Source organism: Acinonyx jubatus, chromosome D2 (assembly GCF_027475565.1).
Source record: "Acinonyx jubatus isolate Ajub_Pintada_27869175 chromosome D2, VMU_Ajub_asm_v1.0, whole genome shotgun sequence".
Classification (NCBI taxonomy): Eukaryota; Metazoa; Chordata; class Mammalia; order Carnivora; family Felidae; genus Acinonyx; species Acinonyx jubatus.
Window position 1 is genome coordinate 38110736 of NC_069393.1, and position 12114 is coordinate 38122849.

At 60.1% G+C, this 12114-nt stretch overlaps 1 protein-coding gene across 11 annotated transcripts in view; it reads left to right on the plus strand.

Moving 5' to 3' along the window:
• The window catches only part of ZMIZ1 (zinc finger MIZ-type containing 1), a 229593-nt gene extending 220494 nt beyond the window's left edge, over positions 1 to 9099 (plus strand). For 8 of the 11 annotated variants that reach the window (XM_053206993.1, XM_053206990.1, XM_053206994.1 and 5 more), the window contains 7 exons: positions 994 to 1061; positions 1370 to 1438; positions 1921 to 2165; positions 3292 to 3458; positions 6689 to 6946; positions 8182 to 8346; positions 8497 to 9099. In XM_053206993.1, coding sequence (XP_053062968.1) covers positions 994 to 1061; positions 1370 to 1438; positions 1921 to 2165; positions 3292 to 3458; positions 6689 to 6946; positions 8182 to 8346; positions 8497 to 8604 — 1080 coding nt within the window. In that variant the 3' untranslated portion in view covers positions 8605 to 9099. The remainder of the gene's footprint in view (positions 1 to 993; positions 1062 to 1369; positions 1439 to 1920; positions 2166 to 3291; positions 3459 to 6688; positions 6947 to 8181; positions 8347 to 8496) is intronic. The other 3 variants (XM_027062403.2, XM_027062407.2, XM_027062409.2) reach the window with 2 other exon arrangements.
• Positions 9100 to 12114: the final 3015 nt, after the last annotated feature.

The following is a 12114-nucleotide window of genomic DNA, read 5'->3' on the forward strand; positions in this document are numbered from 1 at the left end:
GAGCGGGAGCAGGATGGCTGGCGTCTGGCTGGGATGGTGAGGGGCAGGCGGGGGCGGGAGGGCTGGCAGCAGGGCCTGTTTCTGGTCCCCAGAGGACTCGGCGGCCATCAGCAGCCGGTTGTATTCACTCCCTCCGGCCTCCGTCCATCCTTTGAGCGAGCATCTTCTCTGCATGCTCAGGACTAGGTTCCCAGGGGACCCCAGAACCGATTTGGACAGTCCCAGTCCTGACATGTCAGAAGCCAGCTGCAAGTCCTGCACGTACGGCCACAGCTGGCCTGGAGCCCCAGGGCAGGGACACCTCTGCCTGATCACTGCTGTGTCCTGGGGCCTGGCCAGGACACCCAAGCAGGTGTTCAGGAAGTGGCCGTGGAATGAGTGACTGTCGTGGCCTGGGTTGCTCTAATAGAGCACTGTGCAAATGTGGGCAGCCTGGATGGGTGGGATGCCCTGGGTGGGGGCTGCTCAGGAAGAAGTCCCAGAAGAGGGGGAGTGGCCATTCCTGCAGAGGCTGGGGGGCCAAGCCAGGTGAAGCCTCGGCCCCTCCCTCCACACAGCAGGTCTGGAGGGCTTCGTGGTGGGAGGAGCTTCCCTCGGGGAGAACGTTGTGGGCATCAACACATACTGATGAACTCCACTGGGTGTGTTCTCGGAGCCGGGGCTGGGCTGACGGGGAAGCCAGGCCGTCATGGGTCAGGGTCTGTGGAGACACGCTGTTGGGTGAGCCAGGAAGCCTTCTGAGAGGACACAGGCGAGGGGCCATGGGGCACAAGGGCGGTGTGAGAAGTGAGCCATGCAGGGACTCAACGTGGCCGGCTAGCCATGTGAGCAGGGGAAAGGCCTCATGATCGCCAGCCCCCACAACCCAGCCCCCGTCTCCCCGCCCCCCGCTCCCTCCCTGCTGGGAGATCTTCACAAGGGTCCCAGAGACGATGGCACTTGCACCTACGCGTCCTCTCATCTGTCTGTCTGTCTGTCTCCCGGCCTCTGCAGTGCTTTGACCTGGAGTCGTACCTACAGCTGAATTGTGAGAGAGGGACCTGGCGGTGTCCTGTGTGCAAGTGAGTAACACCTACCCCGGCGGGACCTTCCTCACTGGCCTCCATCTGGGCCTGCCGTCTGGGGTCTAGCACCTCCTCCTGCCCTAGGAGCCAAACAGAGAACCCAGACACGGCAGAGGAGCTCAGCACACAGGGGCCGCATGCAGTCTTCTTGTGTCAAGTTGTCACAAGGCTGTGCTCTCCTGTCACTGCCTCCAGTAGTAACCCGTGGCAGAAGCAGAGTCTTTGACATGGTGGGGAGGGGTGCGCTATGCGCTAGTCCCTAGGCTCCAAGAGCAAAGGCCAAGCCCCCTTCTCTTTTTTTCTAGTAAAACGGCTCTGCTTGAGGGCCTGGAGGTGGATCAGTACATGTGGGGCATCCTGAACGCCATCCAACAGTAAGTGGGCACCCCCCCAGCTCGGGGCACATGGAGGGGGCGGGGGAATGCCCACCTGGATTGGAGGAGGCCAGACGGGGACATTCCTGATACCCCACCCTGTCCCCAGCTGCAGACCATTCGCCAACCCAAGCTCTCACCTCTGTGACTCTACCTCAGGAACTTTTCTATCCGGGGGCGAATGAACTGTCTAGAAAGGACTAAGCTCAGCCAGAACAAGACAGTGCCCCGGACAGCCACTTCCTGGGCGGGAGGACTTGGAGCCAGCTGTCCTGTGTCCAGCCACTTGCTTTTCCTCACCTCACCCTCCCCGTCTCTCAACAGATGTAAAAATCCCTCACACCCCTGTCATATGGCAGAGCGTGGCAAGGATGGGACAGGGGCCTAGGCAGGGACAGTTCAGTGTCTGCCTGGGCTAGAAGCCCTTGTATCCCAGGCCTGGTACCGTGTGACCTCAGCTCTGCCCCCTTGCTCCCCACCAGCTCCGAGTTTGAAGAGGTCACCATCGACCCCACGTGCAGCTGGCGGCCAGTCCCCATCAAGTCAGACCTGCACATTAAAGATGACCCAGATGGCATCCCCTCCAAGCGGTTCAAGACCATGAGTCCCAGCCAGATGATCATGCCCAACGTCATGGAAATGATCGCAGCCCTGGGCCCTGGCCCATCCCCCTACCCACTCCCGCCTCCACCGGGGGGCGCCAACTCCAACGATTACAGCAACCAAGGTGGGTGACGTTGGATGAGGTGGGAGAGTCCCAGCAGGGGTACAGGGTCTCTGGGCTCACGTGACAGGTGCAGGGGGATTGTGGTGTGAAGAGGTAGAGGCAACATACACCCCAAAACACAACCCATGTCACTGGACTTGGGGGTATGGTGGCCCATTCAACGCCATTGTGTCTCCTTCGCCACCTGGTTCCGTCCAGCCCTATGGGTCAGCACCCTGCTGAGAAGTGGGCTCTGCCTCCTGGAGTCCAGGGGACAGCTCCTTGCCTTCTTTGGAACCTGCTTTGCTGGGGGCACTAACAGAACACTCCCACCTGGAGTTCTTGGCCCTTCCCCCAGCCCTTCCGTGTTTCTCTGTGAGATCTGTATTGTCACGGTCCCTGAAATGCTCCCATCCTTCCAGGCACAGAGTTCCAGGGGTCTCTGGCCACCAAATTCACCATCCCTGCCCTCTCACTCTCCCTGCTGTCCAGACCAAGCTATGCTGTACTGCCCTGGGTTCCTAGAAAGTACCCAGCCCCCTTAAACACTGGCAATGGCAGCTCCCTGCAGGATCCAGGCTCCTGGATGATTAGAGGCCCGGAGAGGTTAACCCACATAGCAGGATCCCACAGCCTTCCAGTATGCTGGTCCTCTGATCCTTCTCCGTGGCCATGTTGGGGAGGGAGCAAGGGCCAGGGAGGCCAGACAGCTGGCTTCCGATGGTGTCACCTCGAGGCTGGTGCAGCTCTCTTTGTGGACTTGAAATCCTAATCTCCCACTCTGGGCTGCGGTCTTCCCACTGACCTACGTGCAGCCATGTGGGGGACAGTGAGGAAACAGGTCTTGGGGTCTAGCGCAGCAGATCCTGAGGAAGGCTCAGACTGGGGCATCATCTTCCCCTGCCCTCAGGAGCCTGGCCTACCTCTTGCTCACACTCTGTTCCTGCTCGTAACTGTAAAACAGCTCAGGTCCTGGGGTGCTGAGGCCCACCAGAGGAGGCTGTATTGCTGCTCCGTCTAAGGCCACAGGAGCCAGGACAGGAGTCACATCTTAACTTACATACTCCGTGTCCCCCCACTCCCCCCACCCCGTGGCTGCCTTCCCTCTGGGTGACACTGCCCCGGTGCCATCTTGTTTTCTCCCCAGGCAACAACTACCAGGGCCATGGCAACTTTGACTTCCCCCACGGAAACCCTGGCGGGACGTCCATGAACGACTTCATGCATGGGCCGCCCCAGCTCTCCCACCCCCCGGACATGCCCAACAACATGGCCGCCCTCGAGAAACCCCTCAGTCACCCCATGCAGGAAACTGTGAGTACCTCTTCATCGTCCTGACCTCCCTACCTCCCCCTTCACCCCCGTCCTCCGCGTGGGGCGGCTGGGAGCAGAGGGCTCCCCCAAGGACCTTTCTGATGTTTGCCTAGCTCCCTCCCAGGCAAAGGGGAAGACTGCCAATTGGGTCTGGGGGCTCAGAAGGAAGTGAGAGGCCTGACCGAGGCTGAGTCGGTGTCCTTGGACTTGGCCAAGGACGTTGGTTTCACCTAGGACGTTGGATTCTCAGATGGGGGAAGCTGCAGGCTCCTGTCTGCACACACACTGCACGTACACACGCCCACTTCCCACACATGCCCACCACACCCCCACACACACCACTGCCACCAGCCTCTCTCCCTGACACGCACACTCAGATGCTGACCTACCGTAGCCCCAGCTGTCTAGAATTTTGTCTCACACCTAGGCACCTGCTCCCCAGGGGTCTGAGTCTTCTGCATATCGCCACCGCCTGCTCAGCCTCAGAATATTCACGCCCCGTCCCGTGTCACCTATTAACACACCCAACAGTGGTAAGAGGCCTGGCCACCCCAGGTCCTCTTCCAGTGAGTACTGCATGGCTCTGTTTGACTTAGCACACATTTCCTGAGCCTTTACTCTGGGCCAGGTTTTGTACCCGGTGTGAGCAAGACAGACACAGGCCTTGTGCCCACGGAGCGAAGGTTCTGGCAGCGCTCGGATGGAGACAGCACGGTTGGGGTGTTTGGGGAAACCGGGGCCTGAGGGCTGAAGTCAGACCTCAGTCGTTCTGTCTGTCCCTGGTCTCTCCCCTCAGGAGGAGGGGCAGTCGCAGAGGGCCCGGCAGTGGGGTTGGGCGGGCCTGCACCGGAAGGCCAGGCTGCAGGCCCCCCATCTTCCCCCATGTGGCCTGGGAGGAAGGGCCTTGGGATCGCACTGTGATCCACACGAGGTTGGCTCTGCCAGAAGCTGTCCCGTCCCGAGCCACCCGATTCTCAGCAAGAGTGGCTGTTAACCGGAAGGCTTCTGGGAGAGGGACACTGCAGCATCTTTCCTGTGGAACTCCAGAATGCCAAGTCAGACATAGCTGCTGTCACGGGGCTTCAGCCACATGTTCTCAAGTTCCTTTCTGCCTCGTGGAGCTTCTGACTTCTGGGGGCCTCTCTCCCAGCTCCCCCTGTTTCCTCAGCAGTCCATGCCCAGGAGTCACCCAGATCACACCCCACACACGCTCACCTGTCACACACAGAGGTCCCAGCACTGGACAATGGCAGCAGGATGTCGCTTACTTTCTGAGCCCTGCCACCTGGGGTCTTTTCAGAGGGCCCTAAGCCTGTGAGTTGACTTCACAGCCTGCCCCCCCACCACCACCCCCGCCGCCCAGGGGTGCTCCCTAGATATGCACCGTCCTTCCCTATTTCTGGGCTTTCGCTAGACGGCGACCCAGAAGTACAGCTGCGAAGAGGGATAGTACAGTCACGGGTAAACTTCCCCGCGCCAGGGCAGCCTGGCCCTGGCTGAGCACCAGCTGGATGCCCACGTGTGCGGACACTGGCAGAGAGGCTCCCATCAGGTGCTGGGTCACTGAAGGACTCTTCCTTGCAGGAGAGGTGACCGGTGTATCAGCAGGTCTCAGAGCGTCCCTCCGGGCCTGAGGGGGACAGCCGTTGTCAGCAGATCTAGAGACTGTCTGCCTGGGCTGGGCTGGGCTGCTCCAGGAGTGTGGAGCCACTCCCTGCCCCCCAGAATGGGCACTGTGGGGCACCCACGGGCATGGGTGGGAGTCACAAGCTGGCCTCTTACTGACAGTCATGGTGGCCATTCTTCCAGCCTCTCCTGGTCCTTCCCGCCTCGTGTGCATCCCCCCCACACCGTCCCACAGTCGTACAGTCGGTCCCGGGATGGAAGGGGCCCTGTGCTGCCTGGGGCTGGCTGGACTGAGCAGAGGCTCCCAGCAAGGCCTGGGAGCAGCTTTAGGAGAAACAGGAAGAGGTACTAGGGTCTGGAGATCAGGCTGCTGTTTCGAAACCCACGAAGGAAAAACGAAATGTGTGCGTGGCCTGGAAGATGGGATGGGTAGGAAGGTATAAAAAGACCAAGGAGACGTTTGCTCACCGGCAGCCTGGCGGGTCAGGCTCCCCTTGGCTAGCATCATGTGAGTGCAGTTGGGGGACCTGCTGGGGCACTGGCTGTGGGCTGAGAGTGTGGACTTGTGCTCCAAGATCTGAGCTCTGAAGGGAGGCTGCTTGGGATAGCACCCAGACCAGCAGGGAAGTTTCGATGTCATACACCATAAGGCCCCCTGCCCGGCCACAGCCCTGGTGTTTCAGTCCACGTGCACACAGGAGAGCACGGGCCTCTAGTGGATCTGTTAGAGAAGCACTTCCTGCCTCACCGGGGCACCCCCTCTGTGAGGCCTAGCACCCAGCGAGGCACAGAGGTGCCTGCCTTCCTCGGCACCCAGGGACGCGGCCTACAGCTGCCTAGGTGGGTGGCCAACAGGAAGGGTCTGGCAATGCGGAGAAGCCCTGCTCTGCCCCTTTGACTTGGGGCTCACTTCTGCCCTACCCTGGGCAGCGGGCAGGGCTGGTCCCAAGGGGCCAGCCGCTGCCACCTCGGGCCCTTGGAAGGTGCCTCTGTGTCCAGCATCGTCCCCCCTTCCCCCCGGCCAGGGCCCGTTGTGGGACGCAGACCCCTTCCTGAGCTGCACGCCTGCCCATGCTGTCTGTCCGTGTCTGCTCTCCGCTGCCCCTGGCCCTCGGGGGGCAGCGAGCAGGGGTGGGGGGAAGGGGTGTGCCGTACCACGCTGCCAGCGTCACCCTCCCCGCCTCCCCACTCCTTGGAAACATGCCCATTTGCTTCTCCATTCTGCCCTTCCTGTTCATTGTGGTGATGGTGTCCGGGCTACAGAGGCAGAGGGGCTTGCGGGGGGCCTGGACCATGCTCTCAGTGTCTGCTTGTCCCAGAGCTCCGGGCCACCTCCCTCCCGGCCCCCACATGGCCTCAGAGGCCCCGGCCCCGCCTCCCTCTCCACAGCCTCCCTGACTGGCAGCCTCGGGGGAGGACTTTTTTTGTTTGTTTCTCCGCAAAACGACAACGACCACAAAAAGCATTGAGCTTTGTAAGGGGGTGGCTTTGTTTTGGGGGTTTGTTATTTTCCTGGTTTTGTTTGGTTTTCATTTCTCCAGGCATCTCGTTGCTGTACCTCGTCACCTCACATTTCTTTTCTCCTGCTCTCTCCTCCTCCACAGATGCCACACGCTGGCAGTTCTGACCAGCCCCATCCCTCCATACAACAAGGTTTGCACGTCCCACACCCCAGCAGCCAGTCAGGGCCTCCATTACATCACAGTGGGGCTCCTCCTCCTCCTTCCCAGCCTCCCCGGCAACCGCCACAGGCCGCTCCCAGCAACCATCCACACAGCGACCTGACCTTTAACCCCTCCTCAGCCTTAGAGGGTCAGGCCGGAGCACAGGGAGCATCCGACATGCCGGAGCCTTCGCTGGATGTAAGTTGGGGTCACCACCGGCCTGGGGCTAGGCCTGGCGCTGGGACCTGCCCGAGAGCAGGGGTGGGTGTCGAGGGCTCAAGGCCCAGGGTGGAGGAGGTGCAGCTATGAGGGGGTGGGTGGGTGGTGGGTGGGCCTAGCCAGCCTGCCTCCCCTGGCTCCAGAACCAGGAAACCCCACAGTGGGGAAGCCTCACCAAGGGTCCCAGCATCCCTCCCCCGCCCCCTTCCCCACCTTGCCGGCACCTGCCCTTCGGTCCCCTCGGCCACAGTCCTGCAGCCCCTCCCTGCCCCACCCCACCTTCCCCCACAGGCCCTCACAGAGTCCCTCTGGGCCAGGGTCCTGGAGGAAGCACAGGAAGGCCCCCTGCCCTTCTTCCTTCCGACCCCCTCCCCGCCCCCACCCCCACATCAAGCTTGCCATCTCAGTGTTCGCCACACTCTCTGGCCTGAGGCAGGGGAAGGGCTGGAGTGACAGGGTCCCTCTGTCTGTCTCGCTGGTATGTGTCTGTGTCCAGTTTCCTGTCCGTGTGTTGTCCACGCCCTGTGTTGCCGCTTTGCTCCATTGCTCACTCAGAGAGGCCCCGGTGAGGGGTGACAGTAGGACCAGCCTCGGGTCGTTCCAGGACTACTGGGGCAGAAGTGGGTGGCTGAGATTCAGGGGTCTCCCTCCTTGAGGCCCGACCGGTCTGGAAAGCGGGGTGGGAGGAGCCCTCGAGTGATGGGGGCCGGGTAGCCGGCTAGGGTGGGCCGGGAAGGGACACGTGGCACTTGCCCCTCCCATCCCACGCCCCTAGGGTCTAGATTCCCAGAGAGGAGGCCTGCTCTGCCCTCTCCACGCCTCAGCCCCACTGTGGTCGCCCTCTGCCCCGGCAGGCAGCGGCAGTCTTTATGGTGAATGGGGTTTCCTTGGCTGTGCGGCCATCTAGGGTTCGCCCCCAGCTCTCCTCCCCAGACCCGTCCAGTGAGGGTGCTCTTAGGTTCATGAGGTTCCCCGGTGTGACAAAAGGAGTCCGAGGACCTCACAGTAGAGGATAGGGAGAGTCTGCAGCCACAGCCCAGGGGCCGCAGGGAAGGATGGTTCCGTGCCGCCCTCTGGTCATAGGCTCACCAGGGAGCAGTGAGCTCCTGGGGGGAGGTCCAGGGTGCCGAGAGCTACAGGGACCACCGGCCTTACGTGCAAAGTCATGTGGTTTCTACTGGGAGGCCTTCGTGACCCAGGCTTCCTCTTGGCAGGGTCTTGGGGCCAGAGGAAGCCCGGAATCAAGAGAAAGCCCCCTGACCTGCCACGAGCCTTCCCGGCTGGCGGGCCGAGGGCCTGTCTCCCCCACACTGGAAATAAGCGCGGGTGTGCCCCAGGCTAGCCCAGTGGCCTGGGCGCGTTTGAGGCCAGCCAGCACGGTTAGTGTCCCCTGTCCCGCCAGGACCCCGGGAAGCAGGTAGAGAAGCACGCACCCCGGCAGTCCTTGGGGGCACCCCTGCAGTCCTCACCCTGGGCCAGCCCAGCCCCTCAGCTGACACCTCATCTGGGCTTCTGTACTTCTTTTCCAGCTCCTTCCAGAACTCACAAATCCCGATGAGCTCCTCTCGTACCTGGATCCCCCCGACCTGCCGAGCAATAGTAACGATGACCTCCTGTCTCTCTTTGAGAACAACTGAAGCCCACCCCTCCACTGGGGCCATCCCCCCCCACTCTGCCTCCTTCCCCGTCTGTCCCACACACACTTTACCACTGGGAGCCCATGCCCTCAGACCGCCCCTGCTGCGGCCTTCTCAGAGCAGAGGAGCGGGAGGGTGCACTGTGAAGGCTGTGTGGGTCTGGTGCCCGTGCCCAGAGCAGGCCCTGAAGATGAGCCTCGAGGTGGGGAACCGGCCCGGCGAGAGGGCACACGCTGACAAAGCCTTCCTGGTCCCTCTGTGTGTGCTGATTCCAAACGACCCTCCAGTGCCCCCCGAGGTTCTTCCGGTTTCTAAACTGTAACCCTGCCTCCCTGCTTCCTGGCCCAGAGCCTCCTTCAAGTGACTGAGCCTGAGAGAAGGCGCCCCGAGACCCAGGCAGGCCCCGAGCCTTGGAGGAGCAGTGACGGTTGGCGGCAGTGAGAATGGCCCACCCACCACCACCACCACCACCACCACCACCACCACCACAGAAAAGCACAAACCTCTGGGAAAGAGAACTCTCTCAGGGGCCAAGGTCGTCGCTTTGACCCCTGACCTCTAAGCCAAGATACCCTGTAAACACTCTCTCTCAGAAAGCAGAGAAAAAAAGGACAAGATTCTGTGTTCGAGAGAGGGTGTGCCATTCCTGCTTGGGGACCGGTGGGAAAGGGGGTCAGGGCCTCCTCAGAGCCAGGACAGTGCAGCTGGCCCCATGACCTCTGGACTCAGTCCGGGGCCCGGCCTCGGGGAGCAGAGGGAGAGAGTCCCCAGCCAAAATTACTGTGCCCTTAGTTGGGGGGCAGGGGGATGCCGCCAGCCGGAGTCCGATAGGAACGGCAACTTACAACTTTGCTCCGAGCCACTCCCTGTTTTTCAGTGACGATTAATTAAGCTACGGAGTCATCTGAGAAAGGGGACGGTAGACTTGGACGGCAAGCAACCCATTTCTCTCCACGCGTCCTGTTTCCTCCCTCCTGCCCCCACCCACGTCTCCCAGACTGTTACGGGGGACACCTGCTTCCCTCTGTCCCACTTCTGCTGTGTCTGCCCCGACAGCCGGGTGGGCCGGTGGAGGGGCGGGGGAGGCTCAGGCGCCTGTGCGGGCATGGCGCAGGCACCTCTCCGGCCCCCCCATCCCGGCTGTCCCTGTGCTCAAGGCTGCCCCAGCTGCACCCCAGTCCGTCACCACACGTGCCGGGATGTGCCCGCCAGCGTCACGTGGTGTCTCTGTGCCGCACTTGGCTGCCGGCCTCTCCTTCCCTCTGTGTCCCCCTGCCCTGCAAAGCTGCCCACACTCCTGCTCACCGGAGCAGAAGCAGCCTCTGGTCTTTCCCTCCACTGCCTCGCTCCATCCGGCTTACTGCTCTCGGAGTCTCCCGGGTAGCTTGTGGGGCGTCCGTTTCGTCTGGGGGTCCTCTGTCCCCCTAAGCCGCATGGCCTGTGATGCTGCTGGGCCGTCACTTGGGTCACGTCTGTGAATTCGTTGCGCCCCTCCCTGCTGCTGCCTGGGGTCTCCTGCTTCCCGTCCACTGTCCGTGTTCTCGAGCTCCGTCTCCCCCTGTGGCGGGTGGTCCCCAGCACTCCTCTGGATTTGACCGGAACGGTGGCCCCAGCTGTTGATTTCCAGTCACTGTACCAGACAGCCGGCACAAGGTTTTCTGTAGGAAAGCTGCCATTGTCCCCGCCCCCTTTTCCTTTGTCCCGTTGTCGAGGTTTTTTCAAACAGCGTGGTGTTCAGTATGCAAATCAATTATTTTGAGAATTGCTTTTGTAAATATCTTTGTGAATATTTTAGTATTGTCTTTGATAATATTCAACATTTTCATGACCTGGTTATAGCCTTTGCTGGTGTTTTTAAAAGACCTTGACTCAACAACAAGACCGAGTCCTTTTTTTTAAAAAACGACAAACAAAAACAAAAAAGCAACCAGGGCTATTTGTACAGATGAAGGGACAAAGTACGTGGGTGGCTGTGCCGTGAATTCGAGCAGGCCGCCCACTGTTCAGAGCCATCCCCAGTCAGCTGGTGGGGACGAGACGATGCCAGGTAGCACGCGGCCGTCCTTGCCCAGTGGCCAATAGCCCTGGCAGGTGGCCACGCTCCTGTGTTCGGCCATCTGGGAATGTTCTGCCCCAGACAGACTTACAAATGCCTTCCTTAGAAGTTCCTGCTTCCTGCTGTGGCTACTTTTTCCCAGAAAGGCCTGGGGTCCATTCTGGTTCTTATCGGGTGTCCCTGCTCTGCTCACCAACCTACCCACAGCTTTCTAGTACAGAGGGTCGATCTGCTCCCCACAGCCCGGGCTCTGGGCACCTCCCTCAACCACCTCGGAGGAAGCCAGGGCTCGGCACCCGAGGCAGGTTTCCTGGGGCCCCTCCCAAGCGAACCTCCACCAGCAAGTTGGACAAAGAGCTTTCCCGAACCGTGGTGCCTGAAGCCCGTGCTCTGGGAACGTCCTCTCCCGGAGTGATTTTGGAGCCAGGCCAGGGGGGTGAGGGAGGCAGAAAGGTGCCCGGGGCTGGAGAGAGCCCCGGTTGGTGATGGATTCGGGTGACGACATCCTCCCCAAGCAAGGGCGCTTCCGAACTCCGGGCGGGGGGCGGGGGGGATGCTTCCCTCATCCTTTTGGACGACTACTTGGAGCCATAAGTAACCTCAGCAAAAACGAGGCCTCAGCAAGCCACTTCTCTGTGACAAGCATCCACCCAGGCCGTAGACACGTTTCTGCTGCCACTCTGCAAGACGGACAGGGCGCCAGCGGGCAGGCGGGAAGGCCCCAGTACAGGCAATCACCCCATCTCCTTGGTTCGAAGCTTTACCCGTGTATCATGTTCCCTGTAGCCATTTTATTTTTGAAGACACTTCTAATCCTTACTCCCTAATGAAAGCCCTAACCACCCCCCCCCCAGAGCTACACGTCTGCTCCCTCGACCTGACCATCTAGACAGGATGACGTCAGCAGCAGCGACTCAAGGGACGTGTGTACATATGTAAATGAGAAATAGAGACACGTTAACAGATGCGTTCATTTCCCTTGGAATGTGTATTGTTTTTATTTTACGGAACAAAACGAAACAAACAAACAAACAAAAAAAAGGCTTGAAACTCCATCTTAACGTGAAAAAAACTAGACCCTGTTAGCGTTTGTGAGGTCTCTCTCCACCTTTGTCTTATGTAATATACTCTGCCCCTGTGTGGAAAGGCATTTTTGTTCTGTTTTGTTTTTTATTTTACCTCCATGTACTATTTAGCTTCCGGTGTACTGGTCCTGCCACCTGTGTATTTTTAGGGTGCTATGGAAATAATGAAAAGAAATGGGGATTTCAGACGAAAATTGTAACCAAATTCATACTTTGTATAATTTTTGATATCATGATTGCAGGTGATTCACATGTCCACACATAAACACACCCACAGCGCAGCCTGAAGTAACCCCCACAGACATTGTCATCGTCTTTGTACATCTCTGTACAATGCAACCATTTCAAACTTTAAGCTGGTCAGAAACC